We start from the raw sequence: 26,706 nt of genomic DNA, 5'->3' as shown, positions 1-26,706 counted from the left end.
CAGGTTAACATTTTGTCAGAGCTACACAAATTCAGGTCTGCAGCTAAAATGATTCTGGGCTTGGAGTAGCTATGAGATCCAGCAGATTTGAGAGGAAAGGGTACGGATTTGGTATTTGCAGGAGTTTGTAACGGCGCAGATCAGACCTCAACTTCCAGTTCCCTTCCCCCATCAAGTAACCTACGTGGACCGGACCGGGAAACCAGGGGTTAAAGTCGGCCCAGAAGCGTCCAGCCGACGACCCGCACGCAGCCTTGGCCCGAGCCTCAGTCTCTCCCCTTCCCTCATTGGCTCAAGCTCTCAGGGTTTCTCCTGTTCCTTTCTTGCTATTGGTTGGGGGCTGGCTTTTTCCCCCCTCAGTCTTTTTCTTCCTTCCCCCTCCCTCTCCCTCACCCCTCGGACGGGAGCGCACTGCCTGCCCCCAGTTCCTTGGGAAGGGAGGAATTTAGGAGAGGAAAAAAAAAAAAACTTTCCCAGAAGTTTGGATCAGAGGAAGGACGGGAAGACCGAGAGGGGAAGAGGGAGAGGGAGGAGAGAAAGGGAGAGGGAGGAGAAAGAGAGGGAGAGAATTAAAAAAAAAAAAAATGAAGTCCAGTCGGCACAGCCTGTGAGCGCCTGCCCGGGTGGGTGGGAAGCAGGACTCCCGCGCTCATGCAGCTAGCGGGCGGCGCTCCGGGCGCTAGTTCCTAGAGGCTGGGGCAGCTGGGGGCGCGGATCCGATCCGGCGGCGAAGGGCGGGGGAGGACGCAGGGGGAGGGTACGGAGCCGCAGCTTCAGCCTCGGCCAGCCTTGCCGCCGCCTCTCTCGGGCCGGGCCCGGCGGGCGCTCGGAGCGTGAGGGCGCGGGCTGCTCCCTCAGTAGCGGGGGCGAGCAGAGGCCGGGGTGCGGGCGGCTAAAATGAGTGAAAGGAGAAGATCTGCAGTAGCCCTGAGCTCGCGAGCACATGCCTTCTCCGTTGAAGCCTTGATCGGCTCAAATAAAAAGCGGAAACTGCGAGACTGGGAGGAGAAGGGGCTGGACCTGTCCATGGAGGCGCTGAGCCCCACAGGCCCACTCGGAGACTCTGAGGACTCGGCGGCACACGGCCTGGAGCCCCACCCGGGTGAGTGCGTCGGGCCAGAGTGCGCGAGGCGGGCAGAGAGGGGACGCCGAACAGCGTCCGCGGGTGTGGACTGAGGCCTCGCCGCTGACGCCCTGCCTGGCTCCAACACGGGTTCCTTTTCCTTGGAGCAAATGCTTTGAGCTTCCCTAAATTCGCCCGAACCAATTTGGGAGACTGGCCCGAGCCTTACATTTCGCCAACTTCAGGCAAGGAAACCTACTGACCCGCATCCCCTTCTAGAGAGGAGCTCAGAGTTTGGGTTGCCCTAAACGGAAGGGACCGCAGGCCCCTGGGTTAGGAAGTGCGGGATCTAGGAGAAGCCTGGGCTGGCTTTGGAACGCTCTGGAGGACTGGCGCGTCATTCCCGGCACCGATACTTCAGTCTTTCTCTGGAAATGCCCAGTTTAGCTTTCAGTCTCAGTCCTCACTCTTCTTCCAACTTTTAGATAGTGGAATGTAATTATATTTCTACCACGTTTGGAAACTGGAATGGATGTTAGACCCTCTTGTCCTGAGCTTGGATCAAATTTCACGGCTCATACCTGTGTAATTGGGGGGGGGGGATTCGATTAATTGGTGTCTCGATTTATGCGTATCCTATGCCTATAATGCACAGAGAACACGTAAAATGCAGGGCGGACGTCGATGTCTGGTTTTTGCAGAACCCTAGAAAAGGGAAAAACAACTTAATGTTTTGTGTTAAGTGCCAAGATTTCAACTGTGCAAAACAGCCTGGGGGAACAGCTGTTGTCAGAAGAACTTCGTGCATACGCAAACAGAACGCTGGCGGCTTGGTTTAGCGGTTTCAGAAAATTTCCAGCCCAGACTTCTATGACCATGCTGGAGGTGCTCTTGCTGACCAGCCGGGGCTGGGGAAATAGACTCAGGTCCATGTGCTGGCAAGAGCAGGGTAGCGGGGCGGCGGCCCGCACAGTGGTAGGAGAGGCTATGGACTCTGGAGCTTGGGGATCCCAGCCGAAACTCTGGCCAAACTCGAGGAGGGACAGCTGTCGCTTACATTTTCTCTTTATGCAGTGACAGTTCAATTTCCACGCTCCTGAGGCTAATAATAACGCGATTAGCAAGTGACCTGCAGAGACTGGGTTTTATGAATTCTGCGTGTTCTTGCGGCCGGTTACGGAATTTGGGTTTAGTGCTGGGGAATTATTTTTATTAGTCGATGAAAAGAAAATTAAAAGGAGGATTTATTCCATCCATCCAAGTCTTTCTCTGTATTTGGATGCGGGTACAGGTCCATGCTGCGTGAATGATTCAGGAAGGAATAGCGTGGCTAATGTGTTTCCCTTCGATGGCCAGACCCAATTTCCTCACCTAATTTATCTGTTGTCAACATCTCACTAGGGCCTTCATATCGTTAGTGGAAGTTTTTGCAGGCCTTATACAATTTGCAATTGGGGAGGTTCTCTTTGATTTTTCCCAATAAGTGGAAAAAGCAGACGTTATTTAACTGTGTATGGCAGCTGCCCTGTTCGGGAAGACTTCACTCTTGGAAGTCTGCAGGTCGCTGAGTCTGTCTAGGGTCTTATGTTCAAAAGGGCCAATATGTGGGGTCATAATAAGGGACTGAGTTCATAGTTTCTTTTTCCGGCTCTTCTCATCTGGAAAGGAGGAGAGGAAAGTGAGGGGATCTGGGCAAAGAGAGAGGGGCAAGAACATTGGGAATTGGTTTTCAAAATTCTGTTCTATAGCTCCTGCCCCATGGGGTTGGGGTTGGGTGGGGTGGAAGACCTAATATAGAACTAACTTTATGTAACAGAGTTCAGCGGGTCAGTTCCCTTACTTTATTACCTTTTTTTTTTTTTTAAAAAAAAAGATGAACATTTTGATTACAGAAAACAAAATATATTTAGGGGCAAGGGTCCAGGAGAAGGAAGAAACGGAAATCAGGAACACTTTTGCTGGCTTTCTACAGAGTCTGGCGATGGCTTGGTTAGATTGGTTGAAGGCGGAGGAGATCCCCAAGTTGGAGCCCTGGCAATGGCTAAGGCTTTCTTACAGTGATCTGTATGAAATAAAAATAGGATGAGGAAAGATCTTTCGGACTAAGGGCGCCATGGTGTCCTTGAGATGAAGCTGTTCAGGAGCAGGGGAGGCAGAGCTGCCAGGCTCTGGATTCAGACCAGGGATTGGGATCTTTTTCAGACATTTGCTTTCTCCTCTAATATAGCGCCCTAACAGAAACACAGGGCCACATTTAAAGATGTTTATATGAAGGAGTGGTGTATACGACCCATTCTGTCCATGCCGTGCTGGACCTCATAATTCTGTTCAATTTGTTCCTCCAGGGCAGTGAGGTTGCTGTGAGGCTCACAGGCCTTAGGCCCATAGCAAGCTAGGAGCAGGGGAAAAAAATAAAAAATAAAACCAAAACAGACGGGGGATAGGGAAGGACCCCTGCTCCCTGAGCACACGGACAACCGCCTAGTGTAACTGCGTTTATGATTCTCATCTCCATGCTCTTTTGACTGGTACCACCGTTTTCAGTCCTCCCTTCCGGAGCCTGAAAATCCCCAGGATCCTCAGACAACCCGAGGCTCAGATTGTAATGCTTAACTTTAATTCAAAGACGTGGCCTTTTGCTTTTTCACAGCCCCTTTTTCTTTCCGCGTCTGGACAGAGCTGGCTTTAGTTGGCGCCTGAGCACCCGCAGCCTGGGGCGCCAACCTGTAGCAGCGGGGGACCAGCCCGGCTTGCTGTAGGCACTCACCGTTCAGAGGACACAGTATGTATTTCAAAAATTTCCACTGAGTCTGGTGGCCCCCCCCAAATACCGAGGCCCGCCAGGCTTGGGAGGGGGCTTATGAGGTACTCTTACTGTCATACCCACACCCACCCTCGCTGTCTTTTGGAGAAACCTGTAGGACTCAGCCACTACTGGCTGGAGAGGGTCTCAAGTACCATTTCGGAGGAATCTGGCTCTGGAGCCTACTCGCCCCCGCCTCTCGCTAAGCAACAGGAAACTTTCGAGCCAGGATCGGACAGAACAGCTGCTGTGACTGCGGCCTTAGAAGTGTATTTTGGGCGCGCGGAGGCGCCATCTGCGCCGGGGACCCCATCCCCAGCTCCACCCAGCCTCCCCAACTCTGGCTTGGGCCTTTCTCGCCTGAATCCTCAGTCGTGCGGCCGAGTCCGGGTCTCCTGCGGAGCGAAATAATTCAAACCTTCTGCGGAAGTATTTTCCCCTTCTGAGTTTGCAGGCCAAAACCTTGCAGCCGTGGCGCTATGCAGGCCTCAAGAGGTGGCAGCACACAGGGGATGAACACGCATAGACAGGCACCCTCAGTGACACGCAGGGGGATTGGCACTTTGTGCCCAGGTGCACACGCGCAGGCTCGTGCATTTTCTCCCGTACCCACCCTCCCCTACGCTACAGAATGAGACAGAAAAACAAAACAAAACAAGCTGAAGTCTACGCTGCCTCGAGGCACTTTCTTCTTCTGAGTTCCCCGAGATCATCTGGTCACGTGAATTAATCTGCCAGTTTATATGTTGGTTCAGAGTAAAATTCTGAGATTTTAATCCTGACATTACTTCTTTACCTGCCCGACTCCCGACGGGGAAACTGGGCGAAAAGGTGGAAGCGACTCTGAATCGATTAAGTAAGGATAATAAAAAGTGTTGATTACAAGAAGCCAGTGGGGAAAACGTGTAGTGCAGGCATCAGTCAGGACATACTAGGCTATAGGCTTAGCCTTTGTCTAGGGTGGGGGCCGGGGCTAGGAACCCTAGTTCTCTGTGCTGCGTGTGCCTTGGCATGCAAGCAGGCCTCCAGGCTGCAGGGCCCCAACCCGCCAATGAGTCAAGAAAGTGCCTGATGGACATATCCAAGGTTTTGGCCTGTTAGGTCAAAATGGCCTTCCGCAGAGGGCACCCATTTGGTAAGCGACTGAATTAGTCTTCCGTAGGTGAGGATGAGTGTTCGCGGTGGGGCATGGCTGTCAAGCGCCTTCTTCGAGTGCTGGTCAGACCCGGGCTAAAGAAGACCAGGGCTAGAGTAGAGCGGGGCTGGGACAGAGCACGGCGAGGGCTCCCGGCCGTGGAGGGCAGGTTATGGAGCTGTTCTGTGCCTGGAACCGTGGCACAATAGAAACCAGTAGAAAAAGGGAAGAAATTCTAAGCCGGCTCCATCTCTTAAGAAATGACGACAGTAAACCGCTGGAGGACTGGGAATGGGGAAAACCCGGGTGCCCGCACTTTGGGCTGTGATCGGGAGGAAGGTGAATTCTGCTGTCGTTCGCACCTTCTGAGCTTTGTCCGAGCTTCAGAAGCTAGCGGGTTAGGCTCAGGGATAACCGAGGGGCGTGCGGGGGAAGGGTCTCTCGCTCAGCGGAGCCCCTCACCTGCCTCTGCCGCCCACTTAGCATTTCGGAGAGGTCCCTTACTCCTCCTGGAGTACCTCATGCGAGGCAAAGGCTTTCTTGAGCGGATCAGCCCACAGTTTCCCTGCACTTCAATTCTCAAGTTAAATCTTTCACCTCTCCACCCCCGACCCAACGCTGTTTCTCTTTGAACACTAGGTGGGGGTTCCGGCTGGCCCCTTTGGGTTTACTGGTTTTATACATGGGATTTCCAAAAAGAAAAGTTCACGGAGCGATGTTTATGCAGGAAGGAAGGAAGTTTCTTAAAGTGGATTTTGGCCTGTAATTGTATTAACACTGATCCAATGCTGTTTTTCTGACACACCCTCTTCCCTATACTAATTATTTTAAAGTTATAAAATTTTAAATTATGAAATTTAGTTAAAATATTTTTAATACATACATAGTAAGAGGATCCAGTGAAGAATGACAAGAAGTGAGGGTCAAAACTAAACTAAAAATATCGGGTATTGATGGTCTCTCTATAATTTCCTTTGCATGTGTGAACATTAATACAAGCAAGTCTCCTTATACTGAGCCACAATGAGAAAAAGACAAATATGCTTTGGTTCAGAAGAGGTAAACATGATGTTTATACAAGCCTCTACTAGGGTGTTCATTACTATTATAAAAGAGCAGAATATTCCAAATCCATCATAATCGTTCTATTGACAAAAATTTCTCATATTAATACGACGAAAAAAAAACCCTTTTCATTTCCTGATTATGGGCTCTGATGAAACTTTATTATGTTGGAGAAAAAAACCAATTACCTTTTATATCTGTGAGTGAATTCTCAGGGTGGCTTCAGATGAAAGAAAGAAAGAAGGAAGGAAAGAAAGAAAGGCAGGGAAGGAAGCAGGCCTGACTTGTGCAAATTCCACAGGGATAAAGAGCAGATTGACATGACGTTTTCCTTCCTAGAAATGCAGAAATCCATTTGATGGTCATTCTGGAAGTATAGCTGATTATTGATTTCTTACTCTCAAAAGACTTAATACAGAGAATATTTAAGCAGCTTTCCCACCTGAGGCTTAAGTTTTGACCTTTTAGGATGCTTTTCACAAAAGGGAAAAGTAGAAAACTGGTGGAACGTGGAACCTCTTTTCCTTATTTCCTTCACCAGCGTGGTTTATTTTTGGCTTTCCTTTCACTAGTTTTTAGTAAGCCTGGAGTTTTATATGTGCATGATTGTGATGCACAGGGGTCTGCATTGGGAACAGCAATTAGCAAATTTATAAATCAGGGTCTGTTTACACTTCTTTCCAGAAGGATAATCATTAGTTAATTTAAGTGAGGCCCATGCTCTGAGTGGAAAATGAGACTTGGTAGGGAGGACCCGCTGTGAAATGGTAAGAGGTGGGGAATTTAAGCAACTGGTGAGGACTAATCAACACTTACTTTGTGTCATTAATGGCTTCACTTTGAGAAAGTATACTTTGCTGACTACAAACTGGTGATGAACTTTTGATACCAAAAGTGAAAACAAGCCTTGCAACCTCTACTTTTTATCTTACATTTAAAAAACTCGTCAGTGTCTAAGTTTGTCCTTTAGGAAGAATTGTATAAAAAGTGTGTTTAGGTGTGTTTATATATAAATTTGTGCATGTGAACACCATAATACCACGAGAATGCTTTATCTACAAAATGCCCCTTTGAGTGGAATATAGATAATATTTCAGAAACAAGAAACTGCTGTGTGTGTGTGTGTGTGTGTGTGAGTGTGTGTGTGTGCACGTGAGCACATAGCCAATTTAACAAATTGGGAACACATAAAATTTGGGAGGCCAAAAATTTTGTCACCTTTGGGTATTACTTGAAAATCCTAGAGAAACCCAGCTTTGAAACTTCTCAACACTATTTTCATTTAACTCTTAATTTAGCTGATGACTTTGACTAAAACCTCAGAGAAAACACCAGATAATGAGCCTGGACAGGGACAGTTAAAATTTTTCTAATTGAAAATGAACAGGAACAGTGGAAATTTTTCTAACTAAATTAGGCATTTAATTTTTCGAATAACGCCATCTTTATTTTGGATGGACAAAATGCTGGTTTTAATTTTGAAGAGTAATTTCGTCACGCAAAAAGTAAACGGAATAAGCTAAGAGAAATCTGGACAATAATTACGTGGATGGAAATAACCAGAGGAAACATTGCGATCTGGGGAAAGTAGTTTAAAGGCATAAGAATTACTACCCCCATTTATTTTATATTTTCTCCTACCATATAGTCGCTGAGGCTCAAATAAGCTGTTTCCAGAAAGTTACTGTATTCTTTAGGATTAAAAAACAAAGCAAAAACAAACTCAATAATCATCTCTGTAGTTTCCTTTCAAAAGGGATCATTAGAGGTCCCTATTAGATACCCAGCCCGAGCCCTAGAATTTTAACGCCCACTTCTCCACTGTGGGCACTGATTTTCTTAATCCCACCACCGCTGCCTTCTCTACTGTCCCGCAGCCAGGAACTCGGTAACAGGCTCAGATAGGGTCTCAGAAAACAGCTACCCCCTTACTTTCTCCTCCCAAATTTCCTCCGCACACGTTGAAAACGTCCATCTCCTCCGCCCCCGTTCAAAAAGTTTGCAGATGATATTTCACCGCGGAAGGAACTGGGATTGCATCCCTTCCTGCCAACCCGTCCCTGGGAAAACAGGGCAGTTTTGGTGACCTTCACCAAGTCCAAGTTGGGCGACCGCTGCTGCGTCTGCCCGCGCTCTGCTCCTGCCCAGGCCTCCAGGCTCCTAGGGGCACGGGTGGGGACGGCCGGTGGGGTGGCCGGCTGCCGGCCTGGGTGCGCCAGCTGCGAGGTCCTGCTCTGGGTCCTTCCTGGAGCGCGGCTCCCCGCCTGCCGGTCCCGGCTGCGAGCGCCGGGGACTGCGGGACTGCGGTGAAGCCTTTGAAATCAGGGAGAACGGAATCCTGAGGGATGGTCTGTGCGCCTCTCAACTCTGATTACATCCTGGGGGAAATGTGGGGATGCTGGGGTAACCGGGAAGCCTTGGTAAAAGACATCGCCCCCAAAACAGACCCCCGAAAAACAACAAATCCAAAAAAAAAAAAAAATCCCTAAACGGAACCCAAGGATCTTACACCTCGAGCCCTGAGGGGAGTTTTGAGTTTTGCTTTCATCAGGCTAAACAAATTTCCGAGGAATCAAACTGACTTCAAACATTAGCAATTAGAAACCAAGAATCCCTCGGCCTGCAGAACTTTTTAATCCCTAACCATTTCCAAATGGGTAATTCTAGGGTCAGTGAATATCATAGCCAGTCAGTTAAAAGGTAAGTCATTCTGCCATTCCGGTGGGACCCAGAGGATCCGCGGTTGCCTAAGAGGATCCTTAAAGGTAGAGATGCCCCAGTCGAAACTGGGAATCACCCACTGAGGCAGAGGGAGGGTAAATGTCCGACTGTCCTTCATGCTGTTCTTGGAGACTAAAAACAAGGAAGTTATTATTTTCTTCAAAGAGAAACCACCAACTCTACAAAGTAGAATGATAAGTGACTACTAGTCACCGAGAAATGACTTAAGTTCTGTAAGAAGCCAGTGGGAGCAATCTTCTCTCTGGACCTCAGATTAGTGGGGAGAGGGAAGCCCTATCCTAGGCACCCTCCTGGCTCCAAAGCCTCAGTCTCACCACTATGCAGGTCCCAGAATTGTAAACCTAGGGGTTACTTGCTCCTGAAAAAGAAATAATGGTTTTCACAATAGGGAGGGGCTAAGCCATTGTGAGCATAGAAATGCTTTGCCTGGGTTCCAATAGTTTCCTCAAGTCAGAAACTTAATTAATAATATGGTCTTTCCTTTTTTTGACCACGAACAAGGGAGAGGCTATACCTATTTACTATTTAGAAAAATGCTTTAGTTAGAAAAGTAAAGGTGTAAACAAGATTGCATAGGAATATTGAATAGTAAAACATTTCAGAAACCTTAGTTGCTTATGTGAATAACTATAAGTCCCTACTATACTGCAAAACTTTCAACACAGACCCTTATATTCTATGTCATATCTGTGTATTATGGTAGAAGTCTGGATTAGTTTAAATAAGGAGTCCTAGATTCTTATCACTTAGCATTTAGTAAAGTGCTAACTTTACCATTAATGTTGGAATCAAGGATATAAAGGCAGACATATTAATTTTGAAAAAAAATGCTTTAAAGTTGTTTCATAGCCACTATTCTTGGTTTGTGAGATGAGAGGGCTGGTCTTAAATGAAAACCGAGGCCCCTTTTCTATAAGATTCTTTTAACTTTTATTTTGATTATGTTAACTTTTGTTTTGTTTTTGAGTATTTTTACATATTCTCCCAGTGCACCTTGGCCATTACTTGACCCATTCCTTACTCTTGTGGAATGAGGAAAGTTTTATTGTGGTTGTAGAAAGTAATAGCAATAGCAACACAAAGCCAAAACAAAACAAAAACAACTTTTTTTTTTTTTAGCTAAAATTAAGAGCTTTCATAAAGATCTTGAAAAAGATTTATATTAATATCACATGTTCAGAAAGTCCTGGATCAGTGATTTGAAGACTGTTGGTTTTGATGTAACCTATTGTCACCCACGTGAATGATGCTAAAAGCATTCTATAGCATGAGTGAATTGAAAGGAAATATAAGTTATTCATGTTTTGAACATTTTTTTGGTCCTTCCCATAAATAACTGTAAAAACTGTGTATTTGAAAAATGAGCATTAAAAAAACAACTTTGCCATTAGTGAATTGATTTAATGGGCCAAAAAGACAAATTGGTTACCCCCTATTACTATTGGAGACTGATGGAAAGCACTAGTAACTATTTTCCATGTCTAGTCTGCTAAGCCGAGATCTTGATCTGGCAGAGATGTGAGAATGCTAAAAGGATGACTTAGTAACAGGCAAAACGCTTGTCAACAAGATAGATCAGAAGACAGCTTAGCATTCAAGACCTCTATTCATAGCAGCTGAACTTGAGGGCAGGGTCAGATGCAAGACTGAGCCCAGCACACACCTAGGAGTAGGTCTCATGTTTCTGTCTTGTGAAGTTTCATTTCCTTACAGACTTCTGCAGCTGGGTTCAAACCCCAATGATGGCTCCCCACCCTCATTTGCTGATCCCATTTGGCAAAGCCCCTGTGCAGATCTCTGTAATCATGGAGTGTGTGGAGTTACTGGTTGCTTTCTCACTACTATTCTGTAAACTGCTGTAGGTCTGAGACCTAGTTGTCATTGCCTTGTTGTTATAGGACTTAGTACAAGTGGCTGGCACACAGAAAACATTTAATTAATAATAAAATATGATAATGATAATAGTACCATATGAAAATAACAAATAGCAACATTCATTGAACCTGTGCTATGTGCCAGCCATTGTGCTAAGCTTATTTTATATATGCATATATGCATTCTAATTAATAATATGTAGCAATTATATATAGTCAAACATTTTTGAAATACTCTTATATTATAATTTCTATTTGGTGAAATGAGTGCATCAATTATACAGTATGGTATTACAAGCTCAGGTTCTTGAGGTCAGTCTGCTTGTGTCTGAGCCCCAGTTCTAACACTTACTGGTTGTATGACCTTGGGCAGGTTAATCCCCTTTAGCTCCAGCTTCTGTAGCTGTGACATGGAATAATAAATGTGTTCATCAAATGGTAGACATGAGGATCAAATGAGATAGTGTGCATATATATATAAAGAAAGGATTTAGCTAGTACCTTTTATTTCTATCAGCTGAATTAATAATTACTCATCTTAGTGACTAGTTTGGATAAGAAATGTTTGCAAATTGTAATCTATAAGGAAACACTGCCCCTTTCCCTGTCCTTTGGCTTTAAGTGGGGGGGTTGGGATTTTGAATGGGATCCTCATTCTGTTTATAGGCTATGGTTAGAAGCAGTACTGAAATTGAGTATGTGTGGCTAATAAAGTGAAATAGAATGGAGATCTGTTGCTATTCAAGTTGCAGTGAGGCAAAAAGCCAGAGCCTGAGTGGGCATCTAAGGGAGGGATGGTGTCCAAGGGTGGGGAGGACATAGTAGGAGGAAGGGTTGGGCTGAAAATGGGGTTGGGGAGACTTTAAGGACTCCCCAGGGACTGGCAATTCTTGCATTTCTAAGTACTGTTGATTTTTTAAAACTCAGTCCTCAATAAGAGGACTGAGGGGGCCTTCTCGGTGGCAGGGACATGGAATAATAGAAGTAGGTTTCTCTTTGATTAGTTTCTGATATTTCTACCTGAAGCTCAGAAATTCTCCAAAGGTCAGGTTTTGCCTAATAGGAAATAGAAAGATTCATTCTTTGTTTGTAAAGCCATATTCTGACGGAACCCCAGGATTCTGGACAAACTGAACCAGCTGTATCAACTGAGTCTGTAGTAAAGGATTAGTGCATGTTGCTTGAGAGAGAGAGAGAGAGAGAGAGAGAGAGAGAGAGAGAGAGAGAGAGAGAGAAGGAAATAAATTAAGGGAAAACCTATAACTAAGCTGAAGAACTAAGGACAGAAGAGACTGGGGAAATCTTTTTAAAGAGAAACAGCAGATGCCCCAGTCTTGTGATACCCACATCTAGCTGCCTTGTTTTGCCCACTTTTCTTCCTTTTAGAAAAAAGAAGCCTGAATTTGATTATTTATTATTATTATTATTTTAAAAACTTTTTACACCCTAGACTTTGTTTGTATTTTTTTTTCTGGAAGCAGAGGGATAAGGTATCTTCCTCAGCAAAGAGGAAGAGAGAAGGAATCCTTCTCTTAGCCTCCTTGAAGCAGCCCCCTGCCCTTCATCACAAGCTCTCAGACCCCGACTCTCCACTGAAGGAAGCTGCTCTTTCTTATTGGGATTGAGATCTCAGGACAGATGTCCCTTTACGGTCCCAATCTTATAAGTATCATCTTAGCTGAGAGTGTCCAAAACTCCAACCAAGCTTTTATGGATTGAGGGCACACTCTACGCCAGGTCCTGTGCTGGTGGTTTTATTCACATTCTCATTATATCCACTCAGTGGTGCTTGGAGGGAAGTAATTGTTTCCCCATTTTACAGAGGAGGAAATTGATGTTCAATGAAATAACTTACCCATAGTCACCTAGCTCTGGTTCATTTTAAGTGATCCAGCCAGAATTAAAACAGCCTTGTGTAGCTACAGGGTGTGTGTATGTGTGTTGTCTCTCTCTCTCTCTCTCTCTCTCTCTCTCTCTCTCTATATATATATATATATATATATATATATATATATATATATAAATATATATATATAGGGGTACTGGGAATTGAACCAGGGGTACTTTAGTACTGAGCTACATCTCCATCCCTTTTTATTTTATATTTTGAGACAGAGTCTCACTACATTGCCTAGGCTGGCCTTAGGCTTTGTATTTCCTGCCTCAGCCTCTCCAGTCATTGGGATTACAGGTGTGTGCCACTGTGCCTAGCTCAGGGTAATAGTAACCATTTGAGTAGATTGCCTGCCTGAAGATGACTCTTAAGTGTTCTAGGAAGAATGCTTTGTGGATGAAAATTCATGCTTTCTGCCTGTGCTGTCCCCAGCAGAAATTGTTCAATCATAAATGAGAGCTAATTTACAGTTTGTAGATCTCCCCACTTCTCCTTGTTATTATTGGTCCTTATATCCCTAAAGTGATGTCTCCATATCTGCTAGTAGAGGGCACCCTGTGGCAGCAGTACACGGTGGAGTTTCCATGCCATGATGTTTGGAATGGGACATAAACAGCCTTCCCAATGTGACTTGCATTTCTTTGACTTTAATGTTCAGAATTCTCAGTGTCTGAAGGGCAGTGGCTACATATTGAATTTGATCTAAAATCTCTCCATCCTAAATCCCCTTGTGCAGTGAAATTCAGGGGAAACTTTAACTGCTCTGTTTTACCCATTCCCTCCTCCATTCACAACGGGATGGATGGAATCTCATTGGTAATTGATTCAAAATGGAACAGCTTAGAAACATATCAGTTGCAGTGACTGGCAATTCGTGCATTTCTAAGTACTGTTGATTTTTTCAAACTCAGCAATCACAGCTGAAATCCCTTTGCCATGGATTGAATTTACAAAGGAAGAGATTCTGATTTCCACAGTGGCTTCTTTTTAATGCCTGAGGATTAGAAAACCGCCTTGAGGACCCACGGCAAGTACACCCTCTCTTAGAGTCACGGCTTTAACTTTAACCTCTGAGTGACTGCTCTGATTCATTTATTTTTTTTTTAACAGCTCTATTTAGAGCAGCCTTTTTTGGTATGGGATCAGTTATTTGCAGAAATCTCATTCCAACAAACACTTAAACTCTGTACTCCATTTTTCTTCTATCACTGAAAGATACCAGCAGTGAGTTTCAGAGAACTTAACAGCGGGTTTCCTTTCTTTTTTTTTTTTTCCACCTGTTCACTGTCTTTCCATCACTTTTCCTCCCACTCCAAGCAACCTTCCTCTCTTAGGAAGTCTGATGTCTCCAGAAGGGATTTGGAGAAAATCTACACTCCCTACCCCACAGATTTCCATGGTGGACTTTTACCATTAATGCATCTCTTGGCTGTTAATTGTACAGTCTGTTGAATGCTTGTCTGTTGTGTCCAATGTTAGAAAAGTGGCTTTTAGAAGCTAAAAGGAGAAAGATGTAAAGTCCATCTCTGTTTTAAAGCTTTGCTTTCTCCTACTGCCAGCCCCACTCTGTGCAAGCAAGTGATTGATAGGATTTGATACACTCTTGCAGCAATAGAAGCATATGAATCTCTAAGCCTATTTCCTTTCCCAAGGAACTTATATGGAGCCAAACTCTTGAAATATAGAGTGTGGCAGAGGATGAGATCAATGCTGCAATCTTGAATGATTTACTGGATCTCATCCATGAGATCTGTCCAATTAGAAATGTAGATTCTTGAAGATGTGCAGCCAGTCAGGTCTTGGTGATTTCATTTTTTTTCCTTCAGAGTTCAGAGCAGTAGTTGCATGACCAGCATTAATCCTTGGGAACATTAGATTCCATATGGTGCAACTGTGCATTACCCAGATTAGACTGTGACATCACAGAGATTTAAGGCATCTCTGTGATATTCAGACTGGGTGGTAGGTACTGCAGGAGGCACTCCCAACAGACACAGGCCAATCTGCTGAAGGGGGTGAGCAAATAGCCAAGTCTTGGTAAGCGTGTGTGTGTGTGTGTGTGTGTGTGTGTGTGCATGTGTGTGCGCATGTGTGTGTGTACGTGTAGGGAAGGGCTGGGGGATGATGAGGAGTGTTATGGAGAGCTGGGTGTAACGGCTCCCCAGCCTGCGTGGGTGAATTGGTTCCGGATGTTAACATTTTTTCCTTGGGGCTTGACTACATTCTTCTTTTTCTTTGCCTGTCTGTTTTCCTGCCCAAATTGTTAGGCCTCCACAGCTGTGGGGCTCATTGGTGGTGAATACTGAGTGGAAAGATCTGCTTTATTCCACAGGCAAGTTTTGGGCACATGTATAGGTGTAGACTCTTGGCGGGGGGAGGGGGTGTTTCACTCAGCATCTTTTCTGGATTTTAAGGTCCTGAGGCCATTTGATGGCCTCTGTGGGGAGATGTGCACGAAATGTTCTAGGAAGCAAGTGGCTTTTTATATCCTAGAAGCAGAAGAAACTAGCTGGTGTGGAAATCCCAAACAGTGAAGGCAATGGTGTGTTGTGGGGAAATGTGGGCTTTGGGTTGAGGGGGACTTGACTTGAGCATATGGTTCTGACAGTGTGACCTTGGGCAAGCCACTTAGCCACTCTGTGCCTCTGTTGTGTACTAAAATGAGGGTAGTAACACCTGCTTCAGGACTCTTTGAGAATTAAGTGAGATACATGTAAAATGCTTGGAACAGTGCCTGATACAAGCAAAGTGCTCCCCATATTGTCATCTGTTTACCTTGCTCCTAATTATGCTTTTGGTAAGCTGAGAAAACTTAGAAACTCCTCAGTGTTTTTATGAGAGACCATCTGGAGAGTGTTGGGCACAGGATTGTTCCCAACTCCCCTTCTTACCCTATCTGCCCTGCTGCTCTATTCGTAGTTCTTCTTCCTCACAGGCCCTCTTCCTCCATTGCCACCCTCTCTTGCTGCTTCTGGAGCACTCCTCCTCCTACTGTACCCCCTAAAATGCTGAAGAAAGTTCATCCTATTTTTCAAGACCCCTCCTAAGCACTCAATATGACAGGAATATTCCAGATGGAGAAGGAGAGGTGGATGTAAATGTTAATTGACATCATGTCCAAATAAAATGTGAGTCAGAAAAGTATGTGCCCATGCAGATTTCACTTGTTTGAGTATTACCATAATGAAGGAAAATTCTTGGATGCTGCCAATTTTATCTTCACTGGGAGTCTGCTTAGGGATCTCCTTTATGAGGGGCTTCTCTGTGTCACCACGATGCCAGGGTGCTTGCACGATTTTATGATCACAAGGGAGTCCTCGCTGGGTAATCTGCAACTTCCAAATGTGTATACAAATGCCAAGGTCTCCCTTTGGCTGCCAACATTAGAAAACTCTTAATGGGGAGGTCTTTTCTGAGCAAGGCTCTTCTCCTGCTTTGGTCTTCATAGAATAACTGCAAGCTTCCCACTACCAGCAGTCGGCTCTTTCCTTGGCAATATACACACCTGTTAAATATTATTTTTTTCCTATTAGATTGGCCTTAACCTTTAAACTATTGAATAATCAATGCTGATACCCGCGGAGGCATTGGTTTGGGTGTTCTTTGTTCTGTGGCCATCTTCCTGCACATGTTAATACGTACACAAGCAGTGCTTTCCCTTGATCTTTTCAACGTTTTAGCATTGGTTCTTAGACAAGTCAGTTAATTTCTCTATACCCTGAAGTCTCCATCTATAATTGGGATGAGACCACTGGATTTGAGTAAGGAAGAAAGATTATCTAATTGTACTATTAGAAGGAATTTTTGTAGAGAGAAATTGCCGAATACTCTGCATGGCATTTGTTCTGGAGCTTTTGCCTGATGAGGTATCAGCATTTAGAATCAGTTTAGTTAAAAATTTCATTTAATTTAATATCAGCATTTAGAATTAGTTTAATTAGCACGTTTAGTTGGTGGGCGTATCTTTGTCCCATCTTTCCCTATTTTTTTCAGACCTTGTAGCCACAGCAGCTTGTTTTCTGCCCAGCAAAGAAGAGAAAGAAGTAGAATAAAAGGAAATCTGAAAATCCCCAGTGTTAAACAGAAGTGTAAAAAATATCTCTAAATGAAAGACAGATTGCATATGTTTGCTTGAGAAGCAGAGTTGGGTTAAACTCAAACAGAATGATAGAAATTCTTTTGTTTTGTTTTGTTTTGTTTTTTTTTTTCTGCCCATGAGTAGTAGGGAATATGTGAGTGAACTGACAGGAGGTCCCAGTTCAGGGCCTAGCTCCTTGACTGGGGGAAGGCAGGTTATTGGGAGAGGAAAAAAAGGAGAAAACGCCCCTGAAGCTCAAGGCTATCTTTGATCAGGCTGAGGGGCTGAGGCATGTGAGGCAGCTCTGTGAGAATGCATTTCAGAAACAGCACAGTCATAGAGAGTAAGGGGTGGGGATACACAGAGTGCCAGGTACTTTTTTTGTCCTCATCAACTATTGGGTCTGACTCAGATGGTCAAGGAAGAAAACAGTCTTGGATTTCTATTCAACTCACTGCTGCCTGTAGCTGAAACTTGCTATACAAGAGTTCTCCAAACTTGCCTTTGGACTTTTTTTTAGCTACTGTATACCCACATTGGTGGTGGATTGTTGGGGCTGATCCAGTGTCATTATGGATTCTGCAGGGCTGGTGGCTTTCAAGTCACGATTCTAAACATTGCAGAGCGGAGATAACCTTTGAGAGCCAAACTTCCACAGGAAGCCTGACAGATCTGGGGGAGCTGATGCCTTAAGCTCCCAGCATGGGAAAAGAGTCTCTCTGCATTTTACATGTAAACAAGTAGGATGGCTGAGTCTTTCTCTAGTTGAGAGCCTTTGATCCTAAATTGTAAGAATATGTCTTCAAGATGCATCTCGGATGTCTTGATATCTTTTGAGAGCGCACCACTACAAAATGGCACTTAGTCTGGATCTCCTTTAAAAGGGAACTGTGACTAAGAATCTCAACCCAAGGAGGGGGGCACATTATTACTCCTCAAGGTCTAGCTGGAAACCCTAGAAGATCCCATTTGCCCATCTCTGAAGCAGAGTATTTTACCTGCTGGAGCACATTGCAAGTACCATAGATTGTTCATAAAGATTTGAAAGTTCCTATTCATTCATCAGCATTCTGGTTCTTCATTAAATTATAGGCTTCCTTTCAGGTCTCTCCTGGTTCAGAAAGTCAGGCTTGACCCCCACAAGGAGTAACACTAGAAGGTCCCTGCCTTGGGTTCCCTATAATAACCATACAGACTGAGACCCACTTTTCTCTGATTCACAAAGATGTGGACCCTATTGAATAAGGGGGAAGATGGGATGAATCTGAGCTATCAGATTTTGAGAGAGGTCTGTCTTTTGAGCTGCGTGATGTACAGAGAGTGAGTACATTTGCTCAGGGGATTGGTGCAGATACTTAGAGGAGAGAGATGTTTTGTACGTTGTGCCAGTTGCCTTACATGACTTGCTGAGGGGCCTCTCTTTAACCCAGCTCTTTCCCATAGTCTGTGTTAGATGATTATTGATTAGGACATTAGAGCCATTCTTTCTATCATAGGAAAAACTAAAAACTGACTTCCTAATCCCACTTATATTTGTACTTTCCAAAAGAGTTTGAAGTGCATGGTACTCAAGATAGAGTTTTGAGACCTGATGTATTTATTTGAAAAGTAGTCAAGGCAAACAAGGACGCTCTGTGTGCTTATTGCAGACCACGATCCAACATCCATCCCCTGTGCATATCTTCAGGTGGCAATGGTGGCACCAATATGCTGTTTTAGGAGCCCAAATCAGAACCACAAGACCCTCAAACTAGTTTCTATGCTAAGAGCTTTAGGGTCTTTTCTTCTTTACCCCAAAATATTGGCTAAACAGTCTACCTACGTATGAGTGTGAGATATTATCAGCACCAACTCTTCTGATATGCTTAGCACAGTATTTATAAAGATATCTGTATTTTATTTTCATCTGTGGGACTATGGTTAGGTACTACTGTATCTATTTTTGAAGTATATGCATTTTTACACAACGTATACATAGAATTTTTGGATGACAAAATTATTTTTCATTGCACAAGAATATTTCTTTTTCTTTCTTTTTTTTTTTTTTTTTAGGTCATCTAGAGTGAAATTCTCTTCAGGATAAAAAACCTTTTTTTTTTTTTAATTGATAAAATGAACTCAAATGCCTGTTTAGGTAAAGCCAGATTTTTATACACCAAATTTGTTAGAAGCTATGTTATGTTGAGTTTCATATTTTAGTTCAGGCTTGAAAATTGACTAATTTTGAATACTTGATTACTTGAATTTCACCTCCTACTTTGCCAAGATCATATATTTAGTGAATTTTCAGTGTATTTCTGCTTGAAAATAAAATTGTCTACTTTCTTTCTTTGTTACAGGAGGGCCTTTTGTTTGTTGGTTCGTTTTGGTACTGGGGATTGAACCTAGGAGCACTTAACCACTGAGTCACATCTCCAGTTCTTTTTTATATTTTATTTAGAGACAAGGTCTCACTAAATTGCATAGGTTCTTGATAAGTTGCTGAAGCTGGCCTTGAACTCACAATCCTCCTACCTTAGCTTCCAGAGCTCCTGGGATTACAGACGTATGCCACTGTGCCCAGCTGAATCCAGGGCCTTGAACATGCCAGCCCTTCATGAAATTTCTTAAGATAAAATGCAAAATACTTTTTAGAGGTGAACTTCTAAAACATTGATTAAATTGCCGTCAAGGAAAAGTCCCTACTTTCATTTTCACAGTACAATGTTAAATGGGAAGGCTCTTAAGAGGAAAAATTTCAGATACCTACTAGAAGCAGGAAGCTGGCGATATATGTAAATCTTTTGCCTTCCAAGTCCTAAGCTTCCTCTGTGAAAATGGAGAGCGCAGCATGCCATGAGTTCTCTCAGTGGTAGTGGGGAATAGTATTGCATGACAGAGATGGGCTCTGTTTCTTATTGCTCTCTTTTAGACAATTAAAAAAAAACGTTTTATTATGAAAATTTCTAAACATGCAAGTACTGTGAATCCTTATGAACCCATTATCTACCTTCAATGCCATCAATATTTTTGCCATGTTTGCCTCCAATCTCTCTTCTTTTTTCTTTATTTTTTGATTCATGCATTTTAATCATATGTAATAGTGGGTTTTGTTATGCCATATTCATATGTGCATATAACATCGTGTGATCAATCCCATTCTCCAGTTCCTTCCCGCCTCTCTCTCTTTCCCCTCATCTGTTTGCTCTACTCTACTGATCTCCCTTCCATTATTATTATTATTATTATTATTATTATAATTTGTGAATTATAATTACATATAAAGGCAGGATTTATTGCAGAATATCCATAAATGGACATTTGTGGGAGCATTTTCAAGTGAACCTCAGTTATCGTGAAATTTCATCACTAAATATTTCAGTACTTGAGTAGACTTCAAAAAAAAAAAAAAGAATGGTCATTTTCTGACTGAATCATAATACCATCATCCCACATAACATGGTTAATACTAATTTCTTGATAACTATCTTAGTCCATGCTCGAATTTCCCTGATTTGTTCAGAAACTGTCAAGCACTGTGGCCACCAGCTCTTCTATTCTGATCTGCTTATTCAGTTCTCTTAAGGAGACCATTTAGGTGATGAGGGTCTAGGTTAGCCTCACCACCAAACCTACCTGAAGTTACCTGAAGTGTGTGTTGCAGCCCAGTTTTGGGGTCCTCATTTGTGCAGTATCATTGGAGGAGGTCTGGATGGGGAGGAAGGATTGAAGTCTTTCTTTTAGAAAAGTTCTTAGGTGATTTTGTTGAGCAGCAAGTTTTGGAAACCAGTATTCTGTGCCTACCCTCTTCTTAGGGGTGCCTTCGGGACACGGGACTGGAAAGTGCACGATCCGGAGTGCTCTGGAATCTGTATTTTTGAAGCTATGGTAACCGTTCTGTCAGCGCCCAAACAAATGTCCAAACTGAGAACATTCATTACTGGCAAGGTCAAAAACTTACTTTTTTGTTTTAATAAGAATGATTTGTGGCTATTGAAATAATGGGAGGCAGTAAGTAATATCTGATTACAGACTCCCTAGGCAAATGAGGCTCAGGATGTTTTTCTGGTTGTGGCAAATACAACTTGTAATTTTCTAGAGGTCATGGAAAATGAGACTCCTTCAGGGTTTTTAACATTGACAATTGAATACGATTCTGGAAGTGAATTAAATGAGAGTGAAATCTAATTGTGTGCAGATTAACTCAGGGAAATCTGCCCCAATGTTTGCAACTGTAGAATATTTAGACCTGAATGAAACACCAAATTGAATACCACACGAGTCTACAAGTGAAGCATTTTGGTTAACCTTTTCTTTTGTCTGCATAGTTCTCACAATTTTGTCACAAAGCTTTGACATTTTTATCTTCTCCCTCATCCTTGGTGCATAGAGGCGGTGGATGAGCTGTTGTTTGACAGAATACAATTGGTCACGCACACAGAGGACCTAAAACTTGAGCTTGATGGTGCCGAACACATTATTTTAACTCATTTCAGTTGAATGATTTTCTAATAATGCTGCCACTTATAGGTCATTTTTATAATTCTAATGCCCTATGAAATCTGAAATCACCTCAAATTATTGAGTCATGCTGGAATTATTCAATTCGATGCTTGGCTAAGTTGAAACAATGCTTAACAAACATGTTGATTAATATCTAGCTGCACAAAATTACTAAACAATTTGCAGATTCTGTCAACCAATAACTGTGCCCTCTGATGAACAGCTGTTATTAGTCTGTGTACCTCGATATTTGGTGAGTCTGTATGTGGAGGTCAATATTACAGGGATCACAGGCCAGTCCTTTTTTCTTCTGGAGAACTTTGCTTGTACCTCTAATAGAATACTGCAGTGATGACATTGGAATGTGACTATGTATCTGTCTATCCCCTTTACTGACTTTGTCTTCCCTACACATCAGGAGTCTGTCTTCTTTACCTGTGAATCTCTAGTTCTCACATTCCCCTTGGCTTGCAATAAACAACCAATACATATGTGTGGCAGTAAATGAATCAATCATATTTTGGGGTTTTGTTTTGTGTTGGGGTATCATATCGACTGTTTTGATTGAACCAACTGAAAGGAAAATTTAGACACACTGTTGTCTTTCTTCCAAAAAGATCATTTGTGTAATACCACTAATATCACATTTGTATAGCAGTTTATTTTCTTAAAGTACTGTTTGTCCCCGGATGGATAATCATACTAAGAATCATGTTCACACCCGTAAAAAAATGAAGCCACTAGTCATTTTATCTTAGATGTCAGAAAACAAATGAAGACTTGTCCAAAATGGCAGTCAGGTATGAACAGAGCTCTGGGGTAGATCTGTTGCTTCCCCCATTAAGATGCCCAACCTTGGGCTGGGGCTGGGGTTCAGTGGCAGAGCACTTGCCTCGAACATGTGAGGCACTGGGTTCGATCCTCAGCACCACATAAAAATGACCAAACAAAATAAAGATAGTGTGTCCATTTATAACTAAAAACAAAATTAAAAAAAAGGATGCCCAACCTTGATGTATCCTCTTTCCTTAACAAGAGTCGTGGGTGTGGGAGGTTTAATGATGTGCTGGGGGAAGTCAGAATACCATTTTATTCTCTGAGAACCTCTGAAAGTGCAATAGGTTTTCTTCTAGTTTGATAGGGGTCAAATTCAGGGCTGCAGCCATGTCATTACCTGCAGCCATGTAGTAATGACATGCAGAGTTTTGTTCACTTTTGTTCACTCTCAGTGACCATTAGGTTACCTTCTTCAGGGGATGAATCTCTGGCTGTCTTTACATCATTGGATTGCTATTTGTTTGGCAAGTGTATTCATAGGTTTTCTCTGAAAATCTGAATCAAAGCTTGAAATCACAAGATCAGTTTTATTCTTCTTTTCTATTTTTAGTTTTTATTTTTGATACTTAGGCCCAGAGCCTCCTGCATAAGTATTTTACCACTAAGCTATACCCTCAGCAATTTTTATCTTATTTTGAGACAAGATCTTGGTAATTTTCTCAGACTGTCCTTGAACTTGCCATGGTCCTGCCTCAGCCTTCTGAGTAGCTTGGATTCTAGATGTGCAGCACCACTGTGCCTGGCTGGTTCTATTCTTTCTTTTTCCTTTTCAAATACTAAAAGTCCCGCCTCTGTGCATTAGAAGATCCTGTTGGCCCGTAGGTCTCCATTCTCTAATAAGCTGTGATAGGTGTTACTTATTCAGTTCTTTTCCTTATACATTTTTAAAAATTCAGATAATTTGTACACATGTTAAAAAATTCAAACAGCCCAAACAAAGAACTCAAGGAAAAACATTAAGTGAAAATTAGTTTCCCATTCTGAGTCTCCTAGTTTATGGTCCTGGGATGACCAGTGACAAGTTTCTTTCGCATTATTCCAGGTGTATGCATCTCAGTCATTATATGAATGATGTATATGAAAAATTATATCCACACTCACATACATGTATATGTATGAATTTTTTAAAGTGAAAGCACAAATTGTGGCATGATATGTATAGTACTTTTATGGTTTAGTTTTGAGCTATTTTATTGGAAAGCCATACTTGAGACTTCTCTTCCCCATGTTTTAAAGGTCACAATGCATTACATTTTGTTGGTCAATCATAATTTTTATCAATGTTATTTTAATGAGCTTTTAGGTTGTTTTCAATCCTTTGTTTCTTTACATAAAGTTCCATGATTATTTTGAGTACTCTTGTTGTGGCATTTATAGAGTAAATTCTAGAAGTAGAGTTAAAGTTATCGCATTTAAAATTTTGATGGGAATTCCAGATTACTCTCCCCAAAGGATGTTCAATTTACACTTCCATCCATGGTGTGTGACGGACTATTTTCCTATCTGCTTGCCAATTATATATTAGAAAACATTTTCATCTTTGCTAACTAATATCCGTGTCTTTGAAAAATGCTTACAAGTTGATTTTGTCATAAATTTTCTGCTCTCTCATCAACTTTCCCATTGTCTTCCCCCAGATATTGAGCTTTAGTTTATAGAACTGTAAGGCTATTCCTTCTCCCCTTCAAATAGGCACAGGGTTTGTTTAATCTCAAATTCCCCTGCTCCTCCATTTATTAACCATCATTACTTTAACTTTATTCTTTTAGGATCCTGGGGTGCAAGTCTTCATTGCCAGAAGCCGTCAAGGTGTTGGGTAAATAAGAAATGGCAGCAAACATTTCTTATTAGCGAGGGAGAGAATAAAGGGCATGTCACTCAGAGTTTTTGGGTGCAACTTTGGTTCAATTATCTTCAGATGTTTAAAATCAAGGCTGTTTCCAGACCATTTCAAAGAATGGCAGGGCTGCCTGCTGAGACCTGTGTGAAATGAACACCCCGTTACAACTAATTAGTGTTACTGTTTTCCTTGCAGTTGGGGGTGAGAGGAAATATATGAAGGGTGTTTATCCCTTCCTGTAGTAGGAAAGAATTGGAAAAGCCTGGAGGGGACCCAGACAATGACTCCCACTGGCTGTTCCCACCCTACTCTGAAGAATGGCTGTAAGCAGTTATGAGCCTTATTGTGTGTTCCACCCAGTGCTTCAGCCTGCTTTGACCCATGTTCAAGTGCATCAGATTGTTTTTTTGAATTAAACCATTTGATTAAATTCAACAATTATTTACTGCATACTTATAGTATGTAGATGACTAAGGAATAATCCCTATTCTAAGAACTTTAAAACCTAGGTGCAAAAGATAATTGAGTAGGTCTTTAGAGCTGCTTCAGATTTTGAGGACAATAGTGGTAAGAGCTTAGGCTGAGCTTGAATTGGGTCTCTGTTCTTTACTAGCTCTGAAAATTTGATTGCTTGACTTCTCTTGATCACAATTTCCTTATCTACAGAGGTTTGTTCTCAAAAAATTATACAAAGTCACACACGGTTAACAATCCATTAATTTTAGTAAATATTATATGATTGGGGCTGCTCCTTAGGACAATTTCTGTGAGGGTAGTAAGATGCTAAAGCATGGAATGGGGGAAGGTAATAAATGGGTGGATCCTGAGGAGCAAGTCTTCATTGCAAGAGGCTGTCAAGGTGTGGGATAAATAAGAAATGGCAGCAAACATTTCTTATTAACAAGGGAGAGATTAAAGGGCATGTCGCTCAGAGTTTTTGGGTGCAACTTTGGTTCAGTTATCTTCAGATGCTTAAAATCAATGCTGGGGCTGGAGTTGTAGCTCAGTGGTAGAGCGCTTGCCTCGCATGGGTAAGGTCCTGGGTTCGATCCTCAGCACCACATAGAAATAAATAAATAAAGATATTGTGTCCATCTGCCACTAAAAAATATTTAAAAATAAATAAATAAAATCAAGGCTGTTTCCAGGCCATTTCAAATAATGGCTTAGTTAAGTTAGGTCTCTTGGCAGTGATGAACAAACCAGGAAGGCTTGGAAGCTGAATATTTAAACGCTTATTTCTTCCCCACTATTTCATTTATCAGTTGCTGCACTCAGTGACTTAAAATAGTGGAGCACAACAACCATTTTATTTGTTCCTGCTTCTGTGGGTCAGGCGTTCAGAGCACATCATGCATCTTGCTGCATGATGTCTGCAGCTTGAACTGGGGTGTCTCAAGGGCTGGCTGAGAGGGCATAATGGGAAAATGTCTGTAGTCTCAGTTTTGGCTGCTGGAGGGTCTCCTCTGTTCTCCCTGTTCTTCCCTGTTGCTAGCTTGGGCTTCCTTACTGCATGGCAACTGGGCTCTGAGGGCATGTGTACTAAGAGGAGAAGCTTTACTGTGCAAATATGTATCAAGCCTTGCATCATGTTTACAGAAACCTTATTGGCTAAATCAAGTCTCATGACCAAACCGAGTCAGCATGGGAAAGATCTGCACAAGTAGAGTTCCTTCCTAAGGAACTTCCTTATGGACTGAAAGGGGAGGATTGATTTAATGAAAGAGTCCTTTAATTGCATGATTAATAAGAACTTAGATAAAATAATACTCTAAATCTTTCACCTTTCAGGGATATATTTTTTCCCCTCATGAAAACACAATTTATATTTTTCTTCATCTCTTTAAGTTAATATTATGGCTGGGGTCTTCCTTCAAGGATGTGAAGTCCTCCTCATGGCTTATTTTCTTGACTTAGACATAGATTCTCTGTCTTTTTTTTTTTCCCAACAAATATTTAGCCTCCACAACATCAATCTTCAAAAGACTTTCAAGGATTCAACCATTTAGTGTCAAATGCGAGTATTTAAACTTTTAAAAGAACTTGATTCTTATCTCTACTTTCCAGATAGCTCATCTTCCTGAGAAGTACTCCCTTAAAAGTCTCATTTTTCTTTTTTTCTGGAAAGTTTTGGGTTTGCTTGCTTGTTTGTTTTGTTTTGTTCTGGGGATTGAACTCAGAGGCATTTTACTATGACACTACATCCCCAGCCTTATTTATCTATTTATTCAAAATAAATTTAAAAAAAATATTTTGAGATAGGATCTTGCTAACTTGCCCAGGCTGGCTTTGAACTTGAGCTCCTCCTGCCTCAGCTATCCTAGCCACTGGTATTGCAGGTGTGTGTGTGTGTGTGTGTGTGTGTGTGTGTGTGTGTGTGTGTACCCCCCATGCTCCACTGGAAAGCGTTAATCTTAATGGAGTGAAAGGACTGATATGAACTAGTTCTGCTTTTGAGATCTCTCTCATTCATGAAACAACAAAATTTATGTATCGCAAATTTATACACATAATTGACACAATCGTCAGTGTTTCTGATTCATATTTCTCTAGAGATTGACACTGACATCAACTTTACAGATTCCCTTTGAAGTAGGAATAGATATTGTGCTACCAACAAGCAAATGAGCTGAGGAAACTGGAGAGGGGTATGGAGAAATATCTAAAAGCCCAGAGGTTGTCTGTTATGGGCCGTGAAAACTTCAGTTTAGACTTGGGACCCTTCTTGTGAGCGATGCATCAGTATTTCACAGCTGTTTGGAGGTAGCGACATATCTCACGAAAATTCATGGAGCTTCATCATTTCTCTCATCTGTCTAGAAGATTCTGAGGCCTTGGGTCAAAGCTTCGTTGTCATTTGAATACACTGGGAAGGACTGGGCGTTGCTCTGGC

General features: G+C 42.5%; 1 protein-coding gene across 3 annotated transcripts in view; it reads left to right on the top strand.

Moving 5' to 3' along the window:
* Positions 1-734: 734 nt before the first annotated feature.
* The window catches only part of Tbx15 (T-box transcription factor 15), a 107,911-nt gene continuing 81,939 nt past the window's right edge, over positions 735-26,706 (top strand). Inside the window, exons 1-2 of one of the 3 annotated variants that reach the window (XM_026413701.2) lie at positions 1,014-1,102; positions 3,714-3,845. Coding sequence is in view for 1 of the 3 variants with exons in the window: in XM_026413700.2 (XP_026269485.1) it covers positions 898-1,102 (205 nt within the window). In the remaining 2 variants the exon portion in view is untranslated. Of the gene's footprint in view, positions 1,103-1,228; positions 1,309-3,713; positions 3,846-26,706 lie in introns of those variants that run through there. The other 2 variants (XM_026413700.2, XM_077803689.1) reach the window with 2 other exon arrangements.

The sequence above is a fragment of the Urocitellus parryii genome, chromosome 11, assembly GCF_045843805.1.
Source record: "Urocitellus parryii isolate mUroPar1 chromosome 11, mUroPar1.hap1, whole genome shotgun sequence".
Lineage (NCBI taxonomy): Eukaryota > Metazoa > Chordata > Mammalia > Rodentia > Sciuridae > Urocitellus > Urocitellus parryii.
The sequence above is the reverse complement of the archived record's forward strand: the minus strand, read 5'-3'. Positions and strand labels throughout refer to the sequence as shown.